Raw genomic sequence first — 26,469 nt, 5'->3', positions numbered from 1 at the left:
GGAGACTCAAATCAATAGAATTAGAAATGAAAAAGGAGAAGTAACAACTGACACTGCAGAAATACAAAGGATCATGAGAAATTACTACAAGCAACTATATGCCAATAAAATGGACAACCTGGAAGAAATGGACAAATTCTTAGAAATGCACAACCTTCCGAGACTGAACCAGGAAGAAATAGAAAATATAAACAGATCAATCACAAGCACTGAAATTGACACTGTGATTAAAAATCTTCCAACAAACAAAAGCCCAGGACCAGACGGCTTCACAGGCAAATTCTATCAAATATTTAGAGAAGAGCTGACACCCATCCTTCTCAAACTCTTCCAAAATATAGCAGAGGGAGGAAAACTCCCAAACTCATTCTACGAGGCCACCATCACCCTGATGCCAAAACCAGACAAGGATGTCACAAAGAAAGAAAACTACAGGCCAATATCACTGATGAACATAGATGCAAAAATCCTCAACAAAATACTAGCAAACAGAATCCAACAGCACATTAAAAGGATCATACACCATGATCAAGTGGGGTTTAGTCCAGGAATGCAAGGATTCTTCAATATACGCAAATCAATCAACGTGATACACCATATTAACAAATTGAAGGAGGAAAACCATATGATCGTCTCAATAGATGCAGAAAAAGCTTTTGACAAAATTCAACGCCAATTTATGATAAAAACGTTCCAGAAAGTAGGCAGAGAGGGAAATTACCTCAACCATATATGGGCCATATATGACAAACCCACAGCCAACATCATTTTTAATGGTGAAAAACTGAAACCATTTCCACTAAGATCAAGAACAAGACAAGGCTGCCCACTCTCACCACTATTATTCAACATAGTTTTGGAAGTTTTAGTCACGGCAATCAGAGGAGAAAAAGAAATAAAAGGAATCCAAACTGAAAAGAAGAAGTAAAACTGTCACTGTTTGCAGATGACATGATACTATACACAGAGAATCCTAAAGATGGTACCAGAAAACTACTAGAGCTAATCAACGAATTGGGTAAAGTAGCAGGATACAAAATTAATGCACAGAAATCTCTTGCATTCCTATACACTAATGACAAAAATACCTGAAGAGAAATTACGGAAACACTTCCATTTACCATTGCAACAAAATGAATAAAATACCTAGAAATAAACCTACTTAAGGAAACAAAAGACCTGTATGCAGAAAACTATAAGACACTGATGAAAGAAATTAAAGATGATACAAACAGATGGAGAGATATACCATGTCCTTGGATTGGAAGAATCAACATTGTGAAAATGACTATACTACCCAAAGCAATCTACAAATTCAATGCAATCCCTATCAAACTACCAATGGCATTTTTCACAGAACTAGAACAAAAAATCTTAAAGTTTGTATGGAGACACAGAAGACCCCAAATAGCCAAAACAATCTTGAGAAAGAAATATGGAGGTGGAGGAATCAGACTCCCTAACTTCAGACTATACTACAAAGCTACAGTCATTAAGACAGTATGGTACTGGCACAAAAACAGAAATATAGATCAATGGAACACGATAGAAAGCCCAGAGATAAACCCACGCACATATGGTCACCTTATCTTTGAAAAAGGAGACAAGAATAGACAATGGAGAAAAGAGAGCCTCTTCAATAAGTGGTGCTGGGAAAACTGGACAGCTACATATAAAAGAATGAAATTAAAACACTTTCTGGGCTTCCCTGGTGGTGCAGTGGTTGAGAGTCCGCCTGCCAATGCAGGGGACACGGGTTCGTGCCCCGGTCCGGGAAGATCCCACATGCTGTGGAGCGGCTGGGCCCGTGAGCCATGGCCGCTAAGCCTGCGTGTCCGGAGCCTGTACTCCGCAACGGGAGAGGCCACAACAGTGAGAGGCCTGCGTACCGCAAAAACAAACAAACAAAAAAAAACACTTCCTAACACCATATACAAAAATAAATTCAAAATGGATTAAAGACCTAAATGTAAGGCCAGACACCATAAAACTCTTAGAGGAAAACATAGGCAGAACACCTTATGATATAAATCACAGCAAGATCCTTTTTGACCCACCTCCTAGAGAAATGGAAATAAAAACAAAAATAAACAAATGGGACCTAATGAAACTTCAAAGCTTTTGCACAGCCAAGGCAACCATAAACAAGACGAGAAGACAACCCTCAGATTGGGAGAAAATATCTGCAAGCGAAGCAACTGACAAAGGATTAATCTCTCAAATATAGAAGCAGCTCATGAAGCTCAATATCAAAAATAAACCAACTCAACCCAAAAATGGGCAGAAGATCTAACAGACATTTCTCCAAAGAAGACATACAGATTACCAACAAGCACGTGAAAGGATGCTCAACATCACTAATCATTAGAGAAATGCATATTAAAACTACAATGTGGTATCACCTCACACTAGTCAGAATGGCCATCATCAAAGTCTAGAAACAATAAATGCTGGAGAGGGTGTGGAGAAAAGGAACCCTCTTGCACTGTTGGTGAGAATATAAATTGATATAGCCACTATGGAGAACAGTATGGAGGTTCCTTAAAAAACTACAAATAGAACTACCATATGACCCAGCAATCCCACTACTGGGCATATACTCTGAGAAAACCATAATTCAAAAAGAGTCATGTACCACTATGTTCACTGCAGCACTATTTACAATAGCCAGGACATGGAAGCAACCTAAGTGTTCATCGACAGAGGAATGTATAAAGAAGATGTGGCACATATACACAATGGAATATTAGTCAGCCATAAAAAGAAATGAAATTGAGTTATTTGTAGTGAGGTGCATGGACCCAGAGTCAGTCGTACAGAGTGAAGTAAGTCCGAAAGAGAGAAACAAATACCATATGCTAACACATATATATATATAGAATTAAAAAAAAAAAAGGTCCTGAAGAACGTAGGGGCAGGACAGGAATAAAGAAGCGACACAGAGAATGGACTTGAGGACACAGGGAGGGGGAAGGGTAAGCTGGGACGAAGTGAGAGAGTGGCATGGACTTATATATACAACCAAATGTAAAATAGATAGCTAGTGGGAAGCAGCTGCATGGCACAGGGAGATCAGCTCGGTGCTTTGTTACCACCTAGAGGGGCGGGATAGGGAGGGTGGGAAGGAGACGCAAGAGGGAGGGGATATGAGGATATAAGTATACGTATAGCTGATTCACTTTGTTATACAGCAGCAACTAACACACCACTGTAAAGGAACTATACTCCAATAAAGATGTTTAAAAAAAAAGTGAGCTTAAAGTCACTGGGCTTATCAGAATTTTTACACAGAAACAGGGGAAGTTTACTTTCACTATTAAACCTGTTTTAAAGGGACACTGGAGAACTAAAATGAAATTATGTTTTGATCAACATTGTGAGGAGTGCTTAATCAATATATTGCTTTCATACATAAACAAATCAGTCTTTGGGAAACTACTGGTGCCATGTGGGATTTGAGGTGGTAGAAAAATCCCTTTTTCCTAGGAAAGTGCTGTGACATCAATTATCCATTTATTCTGTTCTATTTCCTTGATAGCACATCATCTGTATCTGAAATTATCATGTTCACTTGCTAATTTATTTATTATCTCTCTGTAGGGTAAAGTTACTTGAAAAAGTAAGCTACCCGAGAGCAGGGAGTTGGTCTGCTTTGTTCACTGGACATATCCCCAGGGCACAGACCTTTAAAGTAGGTTTTCAGCAAGCACAGTAAGTTGAAGAAAGAGCACAAAGTGGCTCGTACCCGGGTAGAGGTTGTAGACTGCCATTTTATACTCCTCCGTTTTCCGTACAGTGAACACATGTCCACTGAAATGAATAGAATGGATATTTTCATTGCTGCCCATGCTGAGCAGATACCATCGGATCTTTTGATCCTGAGCCATTGCTAAACCAGGTAGTGTATCCATCACATAGCCATTGATTGCTGGAGAAAGAACACAGAGAAAGCTGTTAAAATCTGTTGTATAAGTGTCTTTCCCTCCACTCCAGTCAAAAAATATTGATCCCTATGAGGATTCCACTCCCATACATATAGTCTCAAATCATACAATGTCGAAACCTCAGGCTCAAGGTTCATTTCGCAGCGAGTAATATTTGGGTGTGGAATATATTACCATGGAAGCGATACTTTTCTCTAAAAGTGGGGTCCTCCATCTGGATGTTGCAGGGAGCCCTGCAGTTCCTTTCCATGTTTTCAGTGAAGTACCAGCTCTTGGTCTCATCAAAAATAGTGAAAAACAGAGCAAATTCCTGCACTGTCACTTGTCTCCCATGGGCAGCGCTCAGAGTGTTTGTGCGGCAGATCAGAAGGGGTCCAATCAAGCCTGAGTGCACATCTTTTTCCTGAAAGACACCAGTCCTGTGAGCAAAAGTTCTCTCACCCATGAACCAGAGTGGATTTCTCATCAACTTTTATGCCACTCCAACCCACTCCCCATCTTCCCACAGTACAATTTCTTCCTCTTTAGTAGATTCCAGAGCGATATGTCTAAGCCATAAATATGATGACACCTCCCCTATTTAAAGCTTCCCATTATGCTTAGGATAAATACCAAACTTCCAACATAACACAAAGCCTCTTTCTTTTAAACCAGAAAGAGGCCAGCACAACACAGACCTGCTTACCAGATCAACATCAGAAAAATACGCCCAGGCTTTGCAGTCAAACTCATCTGTAGTTGGTGCCATATGATGCTGCACTTTCCAGAAGTAAGTTTTGGTTTCATTAGGCTCGACAAACTTTTTTCTAGGTTCTGCTCCTTGCCTCTGATCTTCCTCATAAGAAATAAGGCTAGAATAGAAGGAGTAGGGACGAGATGCCTGGTTTTTAAATGTTACCTGCAGAGCAAGAAAAAAAAAAGAAAAGAAATTTAAAAAAGCAAGTGTTATGTTTTAAGATCTTGTAAAGTTCTTAGGTTAGGGTTTATAGCCCTAATAGCAATGCCGATTTGGGGGGTTTTTATCCAGGTTTTTAATAGCTGGAGGAAATGGTACAGAGTATGGATGTTGTTAGAACCCAAACCTAAAGATCTACAAAAGAAACTGAGACATTTTTGAATTCCAAAATCTTTATGGCATGAACTCAAAGTTGCAAAGGAGAAAATTTCTAAATACTTAAAAGCAATTCCAAAGTAAAAGGGAAAATATCACCACAGGGGTTTTAAGAGACCCTAACTCCAGGAACTGATACTCTTAAATTAAGGTTCTTCATGACAAATGCCAGGATGAATACTTATGATATTTAAAGAAGACTTGTTTTTCAAATTTAAAAAAATCATACATTTTCATGGGACATATGGAAAGTAAAATAAAATTGAAGTCAGAAAAAAATTCACTCACAATCCCATAATTTTAGATCCTCCAATATCCTTCATGTAAACAATCAATTGGGACAATGGATGACTGTTTCTGGAAAAAATAAAACTACCTTGATCTTTGGCTCACACACACCAAAAACAAATTCTAGTCTACAGGAATTATCGATGGATTAAAAAGTTAAATGTTAAGAAATTAAACTGTAAAAGAAAGTTGAAAAAAGTATAGGTGATTTTAAGAAAAAAAAATCTCTGTATAGGGAAGGATTTTAATAAACAAAAAAGCTATGAAAGTGTCATAAAGGAAAGATTTATGGGTTACTACCTAAAATTTCAAACCTGTTTTATTTTAAAAACCATTATATACAAAATTAAGAGAAAACAAACTTGGAAAAATATTATTCACTAAAATGATCAATGATCATTAATATATCAATGATCTATAATATACAAGGTAATATAAATGAACAAGAAAAGCACTCCCTCCAAAAATTTCAACTATGCAAATAACATTAATAGATAATTCATTAGAGAAAATCTTAAAATGTTCGTGTACATTGCACTCCTGGAATTTTATCCTAGGAAGAGGGTCGTGGCTGCAGCATTACTTAAATAGTAAAAAACAAACAAACAAAAAAAAAACTATCTAAAAGGTTGTTCAAAGTAGGTGGTTAAGTAAACCATAAAATCATATAATGGACTAATATTCCATCATTTAAAAATATACGTAGGGTTTTTGTTTCCTGGTGCGCGAGGAGAGGGGATTAAGAGCGCTGTAAGGAACTCCAGAGACGGGCGCGAGCCGCGGCTAAAAGCGCGGACCCCAGAGACGGGCAGGAGACGCTAAGGCTGCTGCTGCTGCCGCCAAGAAGCCTGTGTGCGAGCGCAGGTCACTGTCCACACCCCTCTTCCGGGAGCCTGTGCAGCCCGCCACTGCCAGGGTCCCGGGATCCACGGACAACTTCCCCGGGAGAACGCACGGCGCGCCTCAGGCTGGGGCAACGTCCCGGCGGCCTCTGCCACCGCAGGCTCGCCTTGCAGCCATGCCCCGCCCTCCCCCCAGCCTGAGTGCGCCAGAGCCCACGAATCAGCGGCTCCTTTAACCCCGTCCTGTCTGAGCGAAGAACAGACGCCCTCCTGCGACCTACACGCAGAGGCGGGGCCAAATCCAAAGCTGAGCCCCGGGAGCTGTGACAACAAAGAGGAGAAAGGGAAATCCCTCCCAGCAGCCTCAGGGGCAGCGGATTAAAGCTCCACAATCAACTTGATGTACCTGCATCTGTGGAATACATGAATAGAAAACGAATCATCCCAAATTGAGGAGGTGGACTTTAGAAGCAAAGATATATATTTTTTTCCCCTTTTTCTCTTTTTGTGAGTGTGTATGTGTATGCTTCTGTGTGAGATTTTGTCTGTATAGCTTTGCTTCCACCATTTGTCCTAGGGTTCTATCTGTCCGTTTTTTTTTCTCTTAATAATTATTTTTTTATTTTAATAACTTTATTAATTTTATCTTACTTTATTTTACTTTATCTTCTTTCTTTCTTCTTTTCCTTCCTTCCCTCCTACCTTCCTTCCTCCCTCCCTCCCTCCCTCCTTTGTTTCTTTCTTTCTTTCTTTCTTTCTGCTTCTACTAATTCTTTCTTTCTACTTTTCTCTCTTTTATTCTGAGCCGTGTGGATGAAATGCTCTTGGTGCTGCAGTCAGCAGTCAGTGTTGTGCCTCTGAGGTGGGAGAGCCAACTTCAGGACACTGGTCCACAAGAGACCTCCCAGCTGCACATAATATCAAACGGCGAAAATCTCCCAGAGATCTCCATCTCAACACCAGCACCCAGCTTCACTCAACAACCAGCAAGCTACAGTGCTGGACATCCTATGCCAAACAACTAGCAAGACAGGAACACAACCCCACCCATTAGCAGAGAGGCTGCCTAAAATCATAATAAGTCCACAGACACCCCAAAACACACCACCAGACGTGGACCTGCCCACCAGAAAGACAAGATCCAGCCTCATCCACCAGAACACAGGCACCAGTCCCCTCCACCAGGAAGCCTACACAACCCACTGAACCAACTTTAGCCACTGGAGACAGACACCAAAAACAGCGGGAACTACGAACCTGCAGTCTGCAAAAAGGAGACCGCAAACACATTAAGATAAGCAAAATGAGAAGACAGAAAAACACACAGCAGATGAAGGAGCAAGGTAAAAAACCACCAGGCCTAACAAATGAAGAGGAAATAGGCAGTCTACCTGAAAAAGAATTCAGAATAATGATAGTAAAGATGATCCAAAATCTTGGAAATAGAATAGAGAAAATGCAAGAAACATTTAACAAGGACCTAGAAGAACTAAAGATGAAACAAGCAGTGATGAACAACACAATAAATGAAATTAAAAATACTCTAGAAGGGATCAATAGCAGAATAACTGAGGCAGAAGAACGGATAAGTGACCTGGAAGATAAAATAGTGGAAATAACTACTGCAGAGCAGAATACAGAAAAAAGAATGAAAAGAACTGAGGACAGTCTCAGAGACCTCTGGGACAACATTAAACACACCAACGTTCGAATTATAGGGGTTCCAGAAGAAGAAGAGAAAAAGAAAGGGACTGAGAAAATATTTGAAGAGATTATAGTTGAAAACTTCCCTAATATGGGAAAGGAAATAGTTAATCAAGTCCAGGAAGCACAGAGAGTCCCATACAGGATAAATCCAAGGAGTAACATGCCAAGACACATATTAATCAAACTGTCAAAAATTAAATACAAAGAAAATATATTAAAAGCAGCAAGGGAAAAACAACAAATAATACACAAGGGAATCCCCATAAGGTTAACAGCTGATCTTTGAGCAGAAACTCTGCAAGCCAGAAGGGACTGGCAGGACATATTTAAAGTGATGAAGGAGAAAAACCTGCAACCAAGATTACTCTACCCAGCAAGGATCTCATTCAGATTTGATGGAGAAATTAAAACCTTTACAGAGAAGCAAAAGCTGAGAGAGTTCAGCACTACCAAACCAGCTCTACAACAACTGCTAAAGGAACTTCTCTAGGCAAGAAACACAAGAGAAGGAAAAGACCTACAATAGCGAACCCAAAACAAATAAGAAAATGGGAATAAGAACATACATATTGATAATTACCTTAAATGTAAATGGATTAAATGCTCCCACCAAAAAACACAGACTGGCTGAATGGATACAAAAACAAGACCCATATATTTGCTGTCTACAAGAGACCCACTTCAGACCTAGAGACACATACAGACTGAAAGTAAGGGGATGGAAAAAGATATTTCATGCAAATGGAAACCAATAGAAAGCTGGAGTAGCAATTCTCATATCAGACAAAATAGACTTAAAAATAAAGACTATTAGAAGAGACAAAGAAGGACACTACATAATGATCAAGGGATCCAAGAAGAAGATATAACAATTGTATATATTTATGCACCCAACATAGGAGCACCTCAATACATAAGGCAAATACTAACAGCCATGAAAGGGGAAATCAACAGTAACACATTCATAGTAGGGGACTTTAACACCCCACTTTCACCAATGGAAAGATCATCCAAAATGAAAATAAATAAGGAAACACAAGCTTTAAATGATACATTAAACAAGATGGACTTAATTGATATTTATAGGACATTCCATTCAAAAACAACAGAATACACATTTTTCTCAAGTGCTCATGGAACATTCTCCAGGATAGATCTTATCTTGGGTCACAAATCAAGCCTTGGTAAATATAAGAAAATTGAAATTGTATCAGGTATCTTTTCCGACCACAGTGCTATGAAACTAGATATCAATTACAGGAAAAGATCTGTAAACAATACAAACACATGGAGGCTAAACAATACACTACTTAATAACGAAGTGATCACTGAAGAAATCAAAGAGGAAATAAAAAAATACCTAGAAACAAATGACAATGGAGACACGACGACCCAAAATCTATGGGATGCAGCAAAAGCAGTTCTAAGAGGGAAGTCTATAGCAATACAATCCTACCTTAAGAAACAGGAAACATCTCGAATAAACAACCTACCTTGCACCTAAAGCAATTAGAGAAAGAAGAACAAAAAAACCCCAAAGTTAGCAGAAGGAAAGAAATCATAAAAATCAGATCAGAAATAAATGAAAAAGAAATGAAGGAAACAATAGCAAAGATCCATAAAACTAAAAGCTGGTTCTTTGAAAGGATAAACAAAATTGATAAACCACTAGCCAGACTCATCAAGAAAAAAAGGGAGAAGACTCAAATCAACAGAATTAGAAATGAAAAAGGAGAAGTAACAACTGACACTGCAGAAATACAAAAGATCATGAGAGATTACTACAAGCAACTCTATGCCAATAAAATGGACAACCTGAAAGAAATGGACAAATTCTTAGAAAAGCACAACCTTCCAAGACTGAATCAGGAAGAAATAGAAAATACGAACAGACCAATCACAAGCATTGAAATTGAAACTGTGATTAAAAATCTTCCAACAAACAAAAGCCCAGGACCAGATGGCTTCACAGGCAAATTCTATCAAACATTTAGAGAAGAGCTAACACCTATCCTTCTCAAACTCTTCCAAAATAGGGCAGAGGGAGGAACACTCCCAAACTAATTCTACAAGGCCACCATCACCCTGATACCAAAACCAGACAAAGATGTCACAAAGAAAGAAAACTACAGGCCAATATCACTGATGAACATAGATGCAAAAATCCTCAACAAAATACTAGCAAACAGAATCCAACAGCACATTAAAAGGATCATACACCATGATCAAGTGGGGTTTAGTCCAGGAATGCAAAGATTCTTCAATATAAGCAAATCAATCAACGTGATACACCATATTAACAAATTGAAGGAGAAAAACCATATGATCATCTCAATAGATGCAGAGAAAGCTTTCGACAAAATTCAACACCCATTTATGATAAAAAAACCTGCAGAAAGTAGGCATAGAGAGAACTTTCCTCAACGTAATAAAGGCCATATATGACAAAGCCACAGCCAACATCGTCCTCAATGGTGAAAAACTGAAAGCATTTCCACTAAGATCAGGAAGAAGACAAGGTTGCCCACTCTCACCACTATTATTCAACATAGTTTTGGAAGTTTTAGCCACAGCAATCAGAGAAGAAAAGGAAATAAAAGGAATGCAAATCGGAAAAGAAGAAGTAAAGCTGTCACTGTTTGCAGATGACATGATACTATACATAGAGAATCCTAAAGATGCTACCAGAAAACTACTAGAGCTAATCAACAAATTTGGTAAAGTAGCAGGATACAAAATTAATGCACAGAAATCTCTGGCATTCCTATTCACTAATGATGAAAAATCTGAAAGTGAAATCAAGAAAACACTCCCATTTATCACTGCAACAAAAAGAATAAAATACCTAGGAATAAACCTACCTAAGGAGACAAAAGACCTGTATGCAGAAAATTATAAGACACTGATGAAAGAAATTAAAGAGGATAGAAACAGATGGAGAGATATACCATGTTCTTGGATTGGAAGAATCAACATTGTGAAAATGACTCTACTACCCAAAGCAATCTACAGATTCAATGCAATCCCTATCAAACTACCACTGGCATTTATCACAGAACTAGAACAAAAAATTTCAGAATTTGTATGGAAACACAAAAGACCCCAAATAGCCAAAGCAATCTTGAGAAAGAAAAACAGAGCTGGAGGAATCAGACTCCCTGACTTCAGACTATACTACAAAGCTACAGTAATCAAGACAGTATGGTACTGGCACAAAAACAGAAACATAGCTCAATGGAACAGGATAGAAAGCCCAGAGATAAACCCACGCACATATGGTCACCTTATCTTTGATAAAGGAGGCAGGAATATACAGTGGGGAAAGGACAGCCTCTTCAATAAGTGGTGCTGGGAAAACTGGACAGGTACATGTAAAAGTATGAGATTAGCTCACTCCCTAACACCATACACAAAAATAAGCTCAAAATGGATTAAAGACCTAAATGTAAGGCCAGAAACTATCAAACTCTTAGAGGAAAATATAGGCAGAACACTCTATGACATAAATCACAGCAAGATCCTTTTTGACCCACCTCCTAGAGAAATGGAAATAAAAACAAAAATAAACAAATGGGACCTAATGAAACTTCAAAGCTTTTGCACAGCAAAGGAAACCATAAACAAGACTAAAAGACAACCCTCAGAATGGGAGAAAATATTTGCAAATGAAGCAACCGACAAAGGATTAATCTCCAAAATTTATAAGCAGCTCATGCAGCTCAATAACAAAAAAAAACAAACAACCCAATCCAAAAATGGGCAGAAGACCTAAATAGACATTTCTCCAAAGAAGATATACAGACTGCCAACAAACACATGAAAGAATGCTCAACATCACTAATTATTAGAGAAATGCAAATCAAAACTACAATGAGATATCATCTCACACCAGTCAGAATGGCCATCATCAAAAAATCTAGAAACAATAAATGCTGGAGAGGGTGTGGAGAAAAGAGAACCCTCTTGCACTGTTGGTGGGAATGTAAACTGATACAGCCACTGTGGAGAACAGTATGGAGGTTCCTTAAAAAACTACAAATAGAACTACCATATTACCCAGAAATCCCACTACTGGGCATATACCCTGAGGAAACCATAATTCAAAAAGAGTCATGTACCAAAATGTTCATTGCAGCTCTCTTTACAATAGCCCGGAGATGGAAACAACCTAAGTGTCCATCATCGGATGAATGGATAAAGAAGATGTGGCAATATATACAATGGAATATTACTCAGCCATAAAAAGAAACGAAATTGAGCTATTTGCAATGAGGTGGATAGACCTAGAGTCTGTCATACAGAGTGAAGTAAGTCAGAAAGAGAGAGACAAATACCGTATGCTAACACATATATACGGAATTTAAGAAAAAAAATGTCATGAAGAACCTAGGGGTAAGACAGGAATAAAGACACAGACCTACTAAAGTTGGACTTGAGGATATGGGGAGGGGGAAGGGTAAGCTGTGATAAAGCGAGAGAGAGGCATGGACATATATACATTACCAAACGTAAGGTAGATAGCTAGTGGGAAGCAGCCGCATAGCACAGGGAGATCAGCTCGGTGCTTTGTGACCGCCTGGAGGGGTGGGATAGGGAGGGTGGGAGGCAGGGCGACGCAAGAGGGAAGAGATATGGGAACATATGTATATATATAACTGATTCATTTTGTTGTAAAGCAGAAACTAACACACCATTGTAAAGCAATTATACTCCAATAAAGATGTTAAAAAAATATATATGTAGGGGCCTTCCCTGGTGGCGCAGTGGTTGAGAATCCCCCTGCCGATGCCGGGGACACGGGTTCGTGCCCCGGTCCGGGAAGATCCCACATGCCGCGGAGCGGCTGGGCCCGTGAGCCATGGCCGCTGAGCCTGCGCGTCCGGAGCCTGTACTCCGCATCGGGAGAGGCCATAACAGTCAGAGGCCCGAGTACCGCAAAAAAAAAAAAAAAAAAAAAATATATATATATATATATATATATTATATATGTGTGTGTAGGAAGTGTTTTTAATGACATAAGAAATGTTTATGACATATTTATTTAAAAAAGGATGATCCATTGTTTAATTTTGAATACATAAAGAGAATACATAGGAAAAACATAAGAACATACAGCAAAATGATAATTATGGTATTATTTTTCAACTTCCTTATTTTCTACACTTTAAACTTTTTCAAAAGTGAGAATACATTATTTTTATTTAAAAAATTATTGGAGTATAGTTGATTTACAATGTTGTGTTCGTTTCAGGTGTACAGCATAGTGAACCAGTTATACATATACATGTATCCACTCTTTTTTTTTTTTTTGCAGTACGCGGGCCTCTCACTGTTGTGGCCTCTCCCGTTGCGGAGCACAGGCTCCGGACGCGCAGGCTCAGCGGCCACGGCTCACGGGCCCAACCGCTCCGCGGCACATGGGATCTTCCCGGACCGGGGCACGAACCCGTGTCCCCTGCATCGGCAGGCGCACTCTCAACCACTGCGCCACCAGGGAAGCCCTATCCACTCTTTCTTAGATTCTTTTCCCATATAGGTCATTACAGAGTATTGAGTGGAGTTCCCTGTGCTACGCAGTAGGTCCTCGCTGGTTATCTCTTTTATATGTAGTAGTGTGTATATGTCAATCCTGATCTCCCAATGTATCCCTCCCTCTCCCCTTCCCCCTCGGTAACCGTAAGTTTTGTTTTCTACAACTGTGACTCTATTTGTTTTGTAAATAAATTCATTTGTACCCTTTTTAAAGATTTCATATATAAGCGATATCTTACGATATTTCTCTTTCTCTGTCTGACTTCACTCAGTATGACAATGTCTAGGTCCATCCATGTTGCTACAAATGGCATTATTTCATTCTTTTTATGGCCATTATTCTTAGAATCAGAAATCTAAAATACACACACGGGATTAATTTTCTTGTAATTTCATTGTCCTCAACTTACCATGATGTTGTCTTCGACTTCTGCTCTTATATATGGTCCCAAGAGTCCCAAATGTTCATTTAGTTCTCCGCGGTATAAGGGCTGAGTAAAGGAGCCATCAGCATATTCCTCAAATACCACCTTTTTGAACTGAGGGACACCTCCATTCTCAGCTCTGGAGAAAAAAGCAGAGGAAAAGCAATATCCTCATGGACCAGGTGGGTAGAAATGCCTCACATTGTTGTGTTCCCTGTATTTGAGATACATTTGGTAGAATTGATGATGAATTGGAAATGTAATGGAGAAGGGAGGGACAAAGAGGGATTAGAGATAACCTCCCGGTTTCTGATTTGGGCAAATGGATGGATGGTGATGCAGTTCACTGAGATGGAGAACCCTAGAAGGGTAGGTTGCTGTATACAGTTTCGGACACATGGGGTATCTATGGGAATTATATTGGGAAATACATGGAGACTGGGAGTTCACAAAAGAGGTCTAGATGAAGATTATCTATATTTAGGTGGTAACAAAATCATGGAAGTGGCTTATCAAAGCCAATAGTCAATTTTATGTCCTCATCTTACTCAACATGTAAGCAACATTTTGCATAGTTAACCACTCCATCCTCCTTGACATACTCTCTCCAGGCTTCTCTAGTATATAAGATCCATGAAAGCAGGGGGATTTGTCTGTTTTGTCCACTGTTGTACTCCCAGCAGCTGGAACAAGTGCCTGCCACATAGTAGGTGCTCAAAAAAGATTTGTTGAACGTTGAATGGATGTAGGGTTTATAAACATACTCTAAATATGAGAGCCTCAGTGTTCAGTCCTTGGACCACTTTTCTTTGCTTTTTAAAAATTCTGTAAAAACTGTGAACTAAAACTATACAATAAAGTGCATAAAACATAAATGCTTTTGATACAAAAAATGCAACCACCACTAAGATCAAGAACTTTGCCAGCAGCCCAGAAGACTCACTGTTATCTGCCTTTTCAATCACATCCTCTCCCTTCCCACTAAGTGTAACCCCCATTCTGATGTTTATAATTATTTATTTGATTTTGTTCATAACCGTACCACTTATGTATACATACCTAAAGAATATAGCTTAGTTTTGCCTATTTTTGAAGTATGCAAATGGAACCATACTGCATACATTCTTTTGTTTGTGATATTTTTTACTCAGCATTATGGCTGTGATTCGTCTATGTTGTTGTGTGTAGCTATAGTTTGTTCATTCCTATTGCTGTATAGCATTCCATTGTGTGAATATAATGCAATCATGTGCATGTGAGTAATTTTTGGTGCTTATACATAGTCCTGCTATGAACCTTCCTATGAATTTCTGCTGGGCACATCTAGGAGTGGAACTGCACCATTTTCCATTTTCATCAGCAATGTATGAGAGTTCCATTTGCTCCAAATCTTCACAAACACTTGACATTGACTGTGTTTTTACATTTTTGGCCATTCTAGTGGTTGCATAGCAGTGTCTCTGTGGTTTTATTTTGCATTTCCCTGATTAATAATGAGGTTAATTTCTTATGGGTAGTAGCCATTTGGATTTCCTCTTGTGGAATTGCCTATCCAAGTTTGTTTCCTTCTTTTTTGTACCAATTTTTCTATTGGATAATCAGCCTTTTTTTCTTATTGATTCAAAGGAGTACTCTATACATTCTTGATATGAGTCTTCGTTGGCCTTTTGTGCTGCAAACATCTTCCCTTCTGTGGCTATTTTTTCATTCTCTTTTTGTTATCTTTGGAGGAGCATAAAGTCATCATTTTAATGTAGTGAAATTTATTTAAAAATTCTTCATAGTTAGTGCTTTTTGTATCTTGATATCAATTCTCTTTCTTTTCCTACCCTGAAGTTATTAAGATATTCTTTTACTTTTTTTCTTTCTAAGAGATTTAAGGTTTTATATTTATGTTTAGACTTGTAACCCACTGTTAGTGGATTTTTGTGTATAGTGCGAGTTAGGGATCCAGTTTAATGTATTTCCATATGGATATCAAAAAATTTCAGCACATTTATTGAAAACTGCTCTTCTGTGACACCTTTTCCATAAATCAAATGCCTATAAATGTGTGAGTCTAGTTTTGGATTTTCTGTTCTCTTTCACTGACCTATTTGTTTACTCCTAAGCCAATTATCACATTACTATAGCTTTAAAATAAGTCTCAATGTGTTATACAGCAATTCCTCCTATCTTGTTCCTTTTCCTCAAGAGGGTCTTGGCTATTCTTGGTGCTTTGCATTTTCTTAGTAACTTTAAAATCAGGCTTGTTGAGTTCTGCAAGAGAAAATACTTGTTGAGATTTTCACATAGGTTGTGCCGAATCTATAGATCGGTTTGGGGATAGTTTACGTTTTCATAATATCGCATTTTCCAGTACATGTACATGGTATATCTTGGCATCTACTTAGGTCTTCTTTAAAGTTTCCCAATAAATTTCCATAGGTTTTTCCATAGAGGTCTTGAAAAATTTTTGTCATACTTATTTCTACGTACTTGTTACTATTTCATTCCATTGTAAATGACATGTTCTTTTAATTTCATTTTCTATCTGTCTGCTGCTACTATATCGATATACAATAGATTTTGTATATTGATTTTCAATTCTACAAACCTGCTAACCTTCCTAGTTAATTCTAATCACTTATTTGTAAACATTTTTTATATGTATAAAATCATATCATCCGTACTCAAGGACAGTTTTATTTCTTTCTTTTCAACCTTTATACCTTTTATATGTGTTTACTGCTTGAGGGTTCAGTACAGTATTGAATAGAAGTGATGATAATGATTGAGAATTTATCTATTTCTCTATTTAAGTCTGTCAAGTTTTGCTTTATGTATTTTAAAACTATATTATTAGGTTCATAGTAATTTAGGAATGTATGGCTGCCTATTGAATTGACTGTTTTATTATTATAACATTTCCTCCTTATCTCTACAAACCTCTTGCTTTAAAGTTTCCTTTCTACTTAACTGAGTACTTAGATTTTTAAAAAATATTTATTTATTTATTTGGTTGCACTGGGTCTTAGTTGCAGTTCGCTGGCTCCTTAGTTGCGGCATGTGGACTCCTTAGTTGTGGTTTCTTGCTTATTTTTCTTGTTTTATTTCATACCCAGTATCTTTGTGTGCTAGAAGTTGTATCTGGAATATTTGTGAAAATAACTTGAGGCCTAGAATGTTGGTTTCTTATACTAGAGAGGTTTTATGTATTCTTCAGCCAGATGTCTGCAGGCACTGCCAATCCAAGACATGCTTAAATTTTGATCAAGAATAGAGATTTCATGGACAACACAGATGACAGAAAACTGGGCTGTAAGTCAATGAAGTGCAAGTTAACTGGTTTACCATTACTTTGAGGATGTAGCCCTTTGGGGACCTAGCATAAAGTGGGCACGGTTTACATCTACTTTTACTCCCTTATCATCCCATCAAGTCTTATTTGAATGCTATTAATAAGCTCATAACTCCTAAATTTATATCTTTAGCACAGACCTCTTCCTTGGATTCCAGACTCATATATCTAACTGCCTACTCAACATCTCAACTTGGGGACTTCCCTGGTGGTCCAGTGGTAAAGAATCCACCTTCCAATGCAGGGGACGTGGGTTCGATCCCTGGTCGGGGAACTAAGATCCCACATGCCACGGGGCAACTAAGCCCATGTGCCACAACTACTGAGCTCGCAAGCCTCAACTAGAGACCCCATGTGCCACAAACTACAGAGCCCACGTGCCCTGGAGCCAGCATGCCACAACTAGAGAGAAGCCCGCACGCCACAACGAAGAGCTCATGCGCTGCAATGAAAAGATCCTGCATGCCTCAATGAAGATCCCTCGTGCCGCAACTAAGACCCAATGCAGCCAAAAAAATTAAAAGAAATTTTTAAAAAACACAACTTGGATCTCTAATAGGCATCTCAAATTAAATATGTACAAAACAGACCCTTGAGTGTTTCCTCAAATAAATCTGTTCTGCTTCAAGCCTTCCACGTCTCATTAAATGTCACTATCATCCACCTAGTTGCTCAGGACAAAATCCGAAAATCTTCTTTGAGTCTTCTCTCACCATTCCTCTCCATACTCAATCTAACAGCAAGCCCTCTCTGCTTACCTTTAAATTATAATCAACATCCTTACATTCCTTTTGATTTTCACCACCACTACCCTGTTCTAATCAATAGCTTGATCAATGCTGGTGAGACTAATCTGGTGGAGAGTGAGAAACTGATGATGTAAGAGAGAACAAGGGACTTGCTGAAGCAACATTTTTCATGAAGGGAGAAAGGATGGGATCAAGTGCAAAACTGGACAGTATATTGGTACAGATGTCAGTAAATGTGGTGTTGGAAGTCTGTGGAGTTCAGTGCAAAGCATCAGCTAGGAGTGAGAAGGGGTGTTGGAGAATGGGCAAAACGTGTTGGAGACTTAGGGAAAAAGCAGAAAATGTAAGATAGAGGTCCAGGAGAGCAGGAAATATTCTAAGGTTGCTGTGCAGCAATAAGGGCTCATTTGAGGTAGAAAGCAAGGCTGGGAAGTGACAATGACTAATGAAGAGGGATAGCATCTACCCTTCCTCTAGGTCCTATATTATCTGACCACTGCTCATCTCTGCCACCTCATCTCCCTACCCCTGCACACACTTCCTTACTGTACTACATTCATGTTGGTCCTTTTTTGTTCCTCAAACATGCTAAACTTGTTTCATTCTCAGGGCCTTTGCATTTCCTGTTCCCTCTGCCGGAAATGTCTTCTCTCAGACCTCTGTTAGCTGACCTCTTATCATCATTTAGGTCTCAACTCCACAAAGAGAATTTCTCTGACCGTTACAGCTAAAGTAACACCCCCGTCACTCTACCATATTATTCAAGTCTACCTTTTGAACGGCACCAAGATTCCCCTATTTAGTTTTCTACTAATTTATTGTCCCTTGCTCTCCCAGGTAGAATGTAGGCTCCTACTTTGCTGCACTCCAGTGTCTATGCAAGTGTCTGGCATATAATAGGTGCTCAATAAATATTGGTTGACTGATTGACTCTCCTTATGTTTATCTTCCAAATGTCTCTGTGCTTTCTCTCCCCTGCCCAACCTCCCTCTGCTCCCCTAACAATCAAATCCTCCCACTTTGCCCTCTGGATCCCCAGTACTATGGAAAACAACTTTCCCTGCATCCTCAATCTCTTTACCACACACTTCACTGCTTCCTCCTGCCTCCATCAGGGCTCTCTCAGGAGACTAAACCTTACCCTGCAGCTCATAGGGCTGATAGGTGAGGCTGACTTTCTTCCTGCTCCCCATGGCTGTTTCTGACCCCCTACCCTTTTGTAGACCCCTCTTCTTCACCATCCCACCAGAGTGAGTTTCATGCCATCTGGGTTTACCATCCCGTAACTCTCATTGTTAGTGTCATCATCTAATCTCCCATTTGCTCCTCAGCTTCATCTAGACTTTGCCATCTGGTTCTCAGTTTCCTCAATCTTTGGAGTCTCACTGCTGGTTGTGCCTTTCCTATTGTTTCAGCACCTGGTAAAATCAAAGGTCACAACAGTAGGACAAAGGAATAATCAATGTACCCATACCTGTTTCTTAGTGCATGGGGGGATCTATTCATCCCATAATCCCAGAGCCGCTCCACTGCAGCAATAAAATAGTGTCGCGTTCTCTTTTGAAAGCTGCGGGGGTCCTGATTTTCACCCTCATCATAAATGTCAAAATCTTCTCTCTTCGTATCAAGTGAGAAAGTATCATCATAGTCAATTTTGTCTTCCTCTGGCTGAAAAGTAGTAAGGGTTATTTCCCTTTGATGGCGCTTCAAGACTGTTGGATTTTGAGACCACAACCTTCCAGTCCCTCCTTGCTTTACCCAGGTGGCTTCTCTTTGGGTCTTATCTTGTACTTCATTTATTGCTGCTATTGAATGATTGTTTTCACAAGGGTCCAGGGGCAAAATGATGTCTTTTGTCTTAAAAGCTCTGTGTTTTTGTGACTTCTCTAGGGATTTCTCTTCTCTTGGTATCAGGGTAGCATATTGGTTATCCCAAGCAAGGGGACCCAGCAGCTTGGGGGGAGTATTTTCAGAGCTTTCTGTTGCCCATTTCAGAAAGGGCACTTTTCCAGGTCTATTTACTTTATTCAGTTTAACAAGTCCCTGTGTTTTCTGAAGGAATATCTCTTCCCTGAGATCCAGGTGGGCAGGAGAACCATTGCTAGTTTTTGTATGGAAAAAGTCTTCCTGATGAACAACTTTGCCAGATGCTTCAGGCAATCCTGGTTTCAAGAGAACAGTGTTCTCAAGTTTCTTGTACAGGAGTAAGTTTGTGGCCCGTTTCCCTAGGGCGCTGACATTTCTTTGACCTCCAATTACTTCCAAGGTTAGGAAGGCTAAAGAAAGGTTATTTCTCTTGGCTCCTTGTAAGAAATGACTGCTTTCTTGGACCCCAGAACTCCTTTCCACAAAGCTATAACTACAGGCGGATGCTGGAGGATGAGAAGAGTTGTCTTGGGATGGAATCTTGGTCACATCTGTAGGTCTAATTGTTGGGAATACTGATACCTGTGCAATGGGTAATGCAGAGCCATTTGTTTGAATGTCATGACTCCTCATAGAACAACCTGATAAGAATGACTGAATAATGGCCCTTTTCTCCTTCCTGTTGTACTCTATCTGTGTGACGGTGCCCTGGGTCAAATATTTCATGTTTTTGGACCACTGAGTTGAGGTGTCATTCAAAGTTACCCCCCTTTCGAGCTTTATTTCTTCCAGTGGGAGTCTGAATTGTTTCAAATCCCGCTTATCACGTTGAGGTATAGCCTTCTGCTGACTTGGAATAGGAGACATCTTTGTGGTGCTTGGATATTTATCTAGCGTTTTCTTTGTTTGATTTCCCAAGTCTTCCAAGTTTGCTTCCTCCCTTCTTTTTGAGAAATGGGCCATGTGAATCCCTGCTCTTTTTGCTGAGCCATTCAATGACCTGGTGTCTTGAAGTACTGGAGAATATGTCTCCTCATCTGAACCTTCTACATTTTGTTTAGTGCTTAGTGAAAAAAGGTTCTTCAGAAAATTCTTAGTCCCAGTCACTGTATACACCTGAGGCAAAACTACATTCTCTTGGATTAATTTTTCTTTCCTTTCTATCTCTTCCTGAGACCTTTTTTCTTGATTCTGTGTATCATTTTCTTGGACATTAGCCAAGTTAGTAAGAAATACGTTCTTGCTATTTGGAAAAATCATCGCTTTAAGACCTGTGCCCTTGCTAAATTCCTCCTCTCCTACTACCACCTTATTCTTCTCTGACAAGAAATTCTGATCTTTCACAGATTTTTCTGATCCCGAAGATGTTAATTGCTTTGGATTGGGCCTTTGCCCAGAACTTAAGGAGTTCTTGCCATGGGTCCTTTTTATCCAATTTGTTGAATCTGGCAAGAACAGAGTCTTGAAGAGCGATGGATCTGGATATTCTGCATCTAGTGGCACAGAGCCTTCTTTGTTTTGGTGGATCATTTCCATATTTTTTGACGAATTAGTTTTATTTGACACATGATTTAGTCCCAAAGCTGTAGTATTTTTGTCCATAAACATTTCATCATGAATTAAGGAAGTTACTTCTTGAAACTCAGTATTACTTTCTAACATAATATCTTGCAAGACTGATGTACTATTATCAATTAATAATGCTGGGTCATCAATGTGAGTCTTTGTATTAGTTGTTGAGTTAACTGGTGCCTTGTTTGTCTTTACTAAGGAGATATTAACTTGAAATAAAGCATCATCTTTGGTCAATGAAGCAGGTCCACGAACTCTTTCCTCTTTAAATAACCTATCACTCTCCACTGATAATACATTTTCTCCCAGTGAACTTTCTTGACTATTTGTTAAAACTGCTTCTAATGACTTGGAATCATTATCTTCTTTACTCAAGCCCAAAGGTACACCAGACCCAATAAAGTGAGATGAATTTTTGCCAAATACATTGGCACCTAATTGACTACTAAAATTAACTGGCATATTTGGGGGTCCTAAGGAACCTGTCTTTTCAGTACCTGCTGACAACTTGTCTGATGGAATTGTTGGTGGAGTCATTAGGTTGTTCGATGAACTAGAAATTTTAAAATCAAGTTTCTTCAACTCTACTGTTGTTATAGTTGTCCCCAAATTCTCATTCAATCTTAACGGCAGCTCTGGCTCAGGCGTAGATACTCTTTTCCCACTGTGATGGAGCTCTGGTGTGAGATGTGCCACTTCAGACGGGCGCTTGTTTCTTTCTATTGCTCTAGGTAAATGATCATTAGCCTTATTTCTGGCTTCTTGGAGATCAGATAAGGATAATCCATGTGGAGTAGGATTCTGTCCCAAGAGCACCAGCAAATCACTAGAGGAGACACTTTGTTCTTTAAGCAGCTGCATTCTCTCTCCAGACTGAGGGTCAGTCTTCTCTACATCATTTTCTGGAGTTGTGGTGGCTTTGAATTGCATTTGCCTAGTGCTAGGGTGCCTTGAATTCTGGGAGAAGCTTCTGGGTTCAATGACATTGTTTTCATTCAGCAAGAAGGTTGGAATATCTTCATATGTGTCCTCATAATAATCACCAGTGTTCCTGTCACAACTATAAACCTTCAGTAAGGCTGTCATGCCTCTGTTCCGAAAGTCTGAGTTGTGGCACCCCAGAACCCACAGACCTGGAGATGAGGAAGAATAAGACTCTGGTTACTCATAACCCAGGTCCCAAGCAAGATTTGTGTTAGAGGTTCTCTTCTATTCCCAGATAAATGAAAAATACTACTCAGTACCATTATATAGCAGGTTGTTAGGTTAAGTCCCTGACACATGGAACAGTAGTACAACAATGGTAGTAAAAGTGGTTTTGCATTGCTGCTGTTGTGGTATATCTGTTTGTGACCACAAGAAAGGGCTGCGATTTAAAATGAATATATATATATATATATATATATATATATATATATATGGATAAAAATGGAGAAATGTAATTATACACAATAGTGGAGAGTCTTACTAGTCACACAGAACTCTTTGGTGACAAGGGAGCAGGACTTACGTTTAGGATACAAATAACATAAAATCCCACCACAGTTCTAGCAATATTAATTTCTACTATGAACAGGATTATCTGAGTAAAAGAATTTCATGGTGGTAAAGTATATGCATAAACATAAATGAAAACAAATACACCTTTACTAAGCTATCCATCAGGTACCTGAACAGTCTCATCAAGTCACAATATTTGCAAGCAAAATCTTAACTGAATACAGCTTTTCCTCAAAGAGAAAACTTTTCTCAAAGTATATTTCCACAGAGCCCTATGAGACAATGGGATGCCCATGGAAAAGGTTCCTGTGGTCAAACATTCTGGAATTAATGCACACTGCAATCTATGTGCAGCCAGATAATCACTCGAATGGGAAATGAGAATAAAGAGATTTTCTAATATACAAGGATTCAGAATATCTACCTCTAATTCAGCCATTCTCAGGAAGTGATTAGAGAATGTCTTCTACCAAAATAAAGGAGTATATTAAAAAATACGAAGACATGGGATACAAAAACCCAATTTCATGATATTTAAAGCATATTTTTGATGGTATAAAACCATATTGGTTCAGAGTAGACCAGAACTGGAGCTGAAATGAGTAATTTAAATAAGGTTTTTCACTTTAAAAATTCCACTGTTATAACTTAGATAAATCTAATACTTCCTTTTCCTGAGGAAGACAGTAATTGGTTGAGAAAAGGGGAAATGAAACTCCATAAACAGGTCTAGAATGACATCCACCATACTCTGAGAAGGGCCTGGGATTGGGAATAGTGATCAAGAGGAACTTTAGTTATATCTGTACTGGTTGAATTTTCGTAAGGAGAACATATTTTTGTATTACATGTGTGAATAAAAATAAATTAAAACATTATAGTAATTAATTAATAAATTTCAATCCAAGAGCTTAAAGAAGAGTTGATTCTGATTAAAACTCAATAAAATAAATAACCAAATAAAAATAAGAAATTCCACACATATAAAATTTGAAATAAGGAGATATAACCACAGATGCAAAGAAAATTAACTTATATTTCCCTTGGACACACCTCAGCTGCCAATCTCCCACTCCAACTTCCGAAACAGGCATAAGACGCCTGGCCAAGTTTGAGATTTGATCAGCACTACAACTATACGGACCTGCCTCCAACGTCAGTGATATAACTGGGGCTTTCAATGAACTAATTAATTTTTTAGGCTGATGTTCAATCCTGGAGCTAGTTCCTATCAAAGTAACCGAGAGAGACAGAGCCCAGCTGATCACAAGTGGGTAGGAGCACACCTCAGGCTTCATTAGGCAAGAGCTCTTTAATGATAGCATGTGCAATATCCCTAGCATGGAATATTAACCAATTTTTTAAAATGATGATGTTCATCTATATTTAGTGATATAGAAAAACATCAAATACATTATTAAGTGAGGGGAAAAAGATTACAAAACATGATATAATCACCATTCTACTATCTGTTTCTGTGAGTTCTTTTTCTTTTTTTCAAAAAGATTTCCCATAGTAGTGATTCCATACAATATTTTTCTTGGTCTGGCTTATTTCACTTAGCATAATGTCCTCCATTTATCATTATTACAAAATATTGGCTATATTCCCTGTGTCATAGTATATATCCTTGTAGCTTATTTATTTTATACATAGTAGTTTGTACCCCTTAATCCCCTTTCCCTATCGTGCTCCTCCCCCCTTCCCTCTCTCCACTGGTAACCACTAGTTTGTTCTCTATATCTGTGAGTCCGCTGCTTTTTTGTTATCTTCATTAGTTTGTCGTATTTTTTAGATTCCACATATAAGTGATATCATACAGTATTTGTCTTTCTCTGTCTCACATATTTCACTTAGCATAATACACTCCAAGTCCATCCATGTTGCTGCAAAGGGCAAAACTTCATTTTTCAATGACTGAGTAGTATTCCATTGTGTGTATATATATATATATATATATATTCCATTGTATATATGTATGTATGTATGTATGTGTATATATATATATATATATATATATATATATATCCATCTGTTGATGGACACTTAGGTTGGCAATTGTAAATAGTGCTGCTATGAACATTGGGGTACACATCTTTTTTTTCAATTAGAGTTTTCTTTTTTTTTTTTTGGATATATACCCAGGAGTGGAATTGCTGGGTCATACAGTAGTTCTATTTTTAGTTCTTTGAGAACCCTCCATACTGTTTTCCATGGTGGCTGCACCAATTTGCATTCCCACCAATATTGTGTTAGCCTTTCATTTTTCCACTTCCTTGCCAACATTTGCTATTTGTTGTCTTTTTGCTGATGGCCATTCTGACAAGTGTGAGGTGATATCTCATTGCGGTTTTGATTTGCATTTCTCTGATGATTGATGATGGTGAGCACCTTTTCATGTGCCTCTCAGCCATCTGTAAGTCTTCCTTGGAAAAATGTCTATTCAGGCTTTCTGACCATTCTTTAAATTGGGTTGTTTGTTTTTTTGATGTTGAGTTGTGTGAGCTGTTTACATATTTTGGATATTAACCACTTGTTGGTCATATCATTTGCAAATATTTTCTCCCATTCAGTAAGTTGTCTTTTTATAAAAATATTTATTTATTTGGCTGCATTGGGTCTTAGTTTCAGCATGTGGGATCTTTTGTTGTGGCAGGCGGGCTTCTCTCTAGTTGTGGCGCATGGGCTCTAGAGCACACACGGGCTTAGTTGTCCCGCGGCATGTGGGATCTTAGTTCCCTGACCAGGGATCGAACCCACATCCCCTGCATTGGAAGGCGGATCCTTAACCACTGGACCACCAGGGAAGTCCCAGTAGGTGGTCTTTTTGTTTCTGTTTTGTCGATGGTTTCCTTTGCTGTGCAAAAGCTTTAAGTTTAATTAGGTCCCATTTGTTTATTTTTGCTTTTATCTCCTGTAAGAGACAGATCCAAAAAAATGTTGCTACTATTTATGTCATAGAGTGTCTCATCTATGTTTTTTTCTAGGAGTTTTATCGTATCTGGTCTCACATTTAGGTCTTTAATTTATTTTGAGTCTATTTTCGTATATGGTCTTAGAGAATTTCTAATATCATTCTCTTACATGTATCTGTGCAGTTTTCCCAGCTCTACTTATTGAAGGGACAGTCTTTTCTCCATTGTATATTCTTGCACCCTTCGTTGTAGATTGACCAGAAGTGTGTGGGTTTATTTCTGGGCTCTCTATCGTGTGCCATTGATCTATATTTCTGTTTTTTGTTTTGGCTATTCATTATCTTTTGTGTTTACATATAGATTTAAAAATTTTTTGTTCTAGTTCTGTGAAAAATGCTATTGGTAATTTGATAGGGATTGCATTGGATCTGTAGATTGCCTTGGGTAGTATAGTCATTTTGACAATATTGATTCTTCTAATCCAAGAACATGGTATATCTTTCCATCTGTTTGTGTCATCTTTGATTTCTTTCATCATCATCTTATAGATTTCTGAGTACAGGTCTTTTGCCTCCTTAAGCAGGTTTATTCCTAGGTATTTTATTCTTTATTATGTGATTGTAAATGGGATTGTTTCCTTAATTTCTCTTTCTGATAGTTTGTTGTTAGTGTATAGAA

General features: G+C 38.6%; 1 protein-coding gene across 2 annotated transcripts in view; it reads right to left on the bottom strand.

Moving 5' to 3' along the window:
* F8 (coagulation factor VIII) overlaps positions 1–26,469 on the bottom strand; it is a 120,522-nt gene that overhangs the window by 34,675 nt on the left and 59,378 nt on the right. For both annotated transcript variants that reach the window (XM_060002873.1, XM_060002874.1), the window contains 5 exons: positions 19,413–22,509; positions 13,835–13,988; positions 4,630–4,842; positions 4,119–4,347; positions 3,746–3,928 (listed from right to left, as the gene is read on the bottom strand). In XM_060002873.1, the coding sequence (XP_059858856.1) occupies positions 3,746–3,928; positions 4,119–4,347; positions 4,630–4,842; positions 13,835–13,988; positions 19,413–22,509 (3,876 nt within the window). The remainder of the gene's footprint in view (positions 1–3,745; positions 3,929–4,118; positions 4,348–4,629; positions 4,843–13,834; positions 13,989–19,412; positions 22,510–26,469) is intronic.

The sequence above is a fragment of the Delphinus delphis genome, chromosome X (genome assembly GCF_949987515.2).
Source record: "Delphinus delphis chromosome X, mDelDel1.2, whole genome shotgun sequence".
Lineage (NCBI taxonomy): Eukaryota > Metazoa > Chordata > Mammalia > Artiodactyla > Delphinidae > Delphinus > Delphinus delphis.
This window is presented reverse-complemented; position numbering and strand designations above follow the sequence as displayed.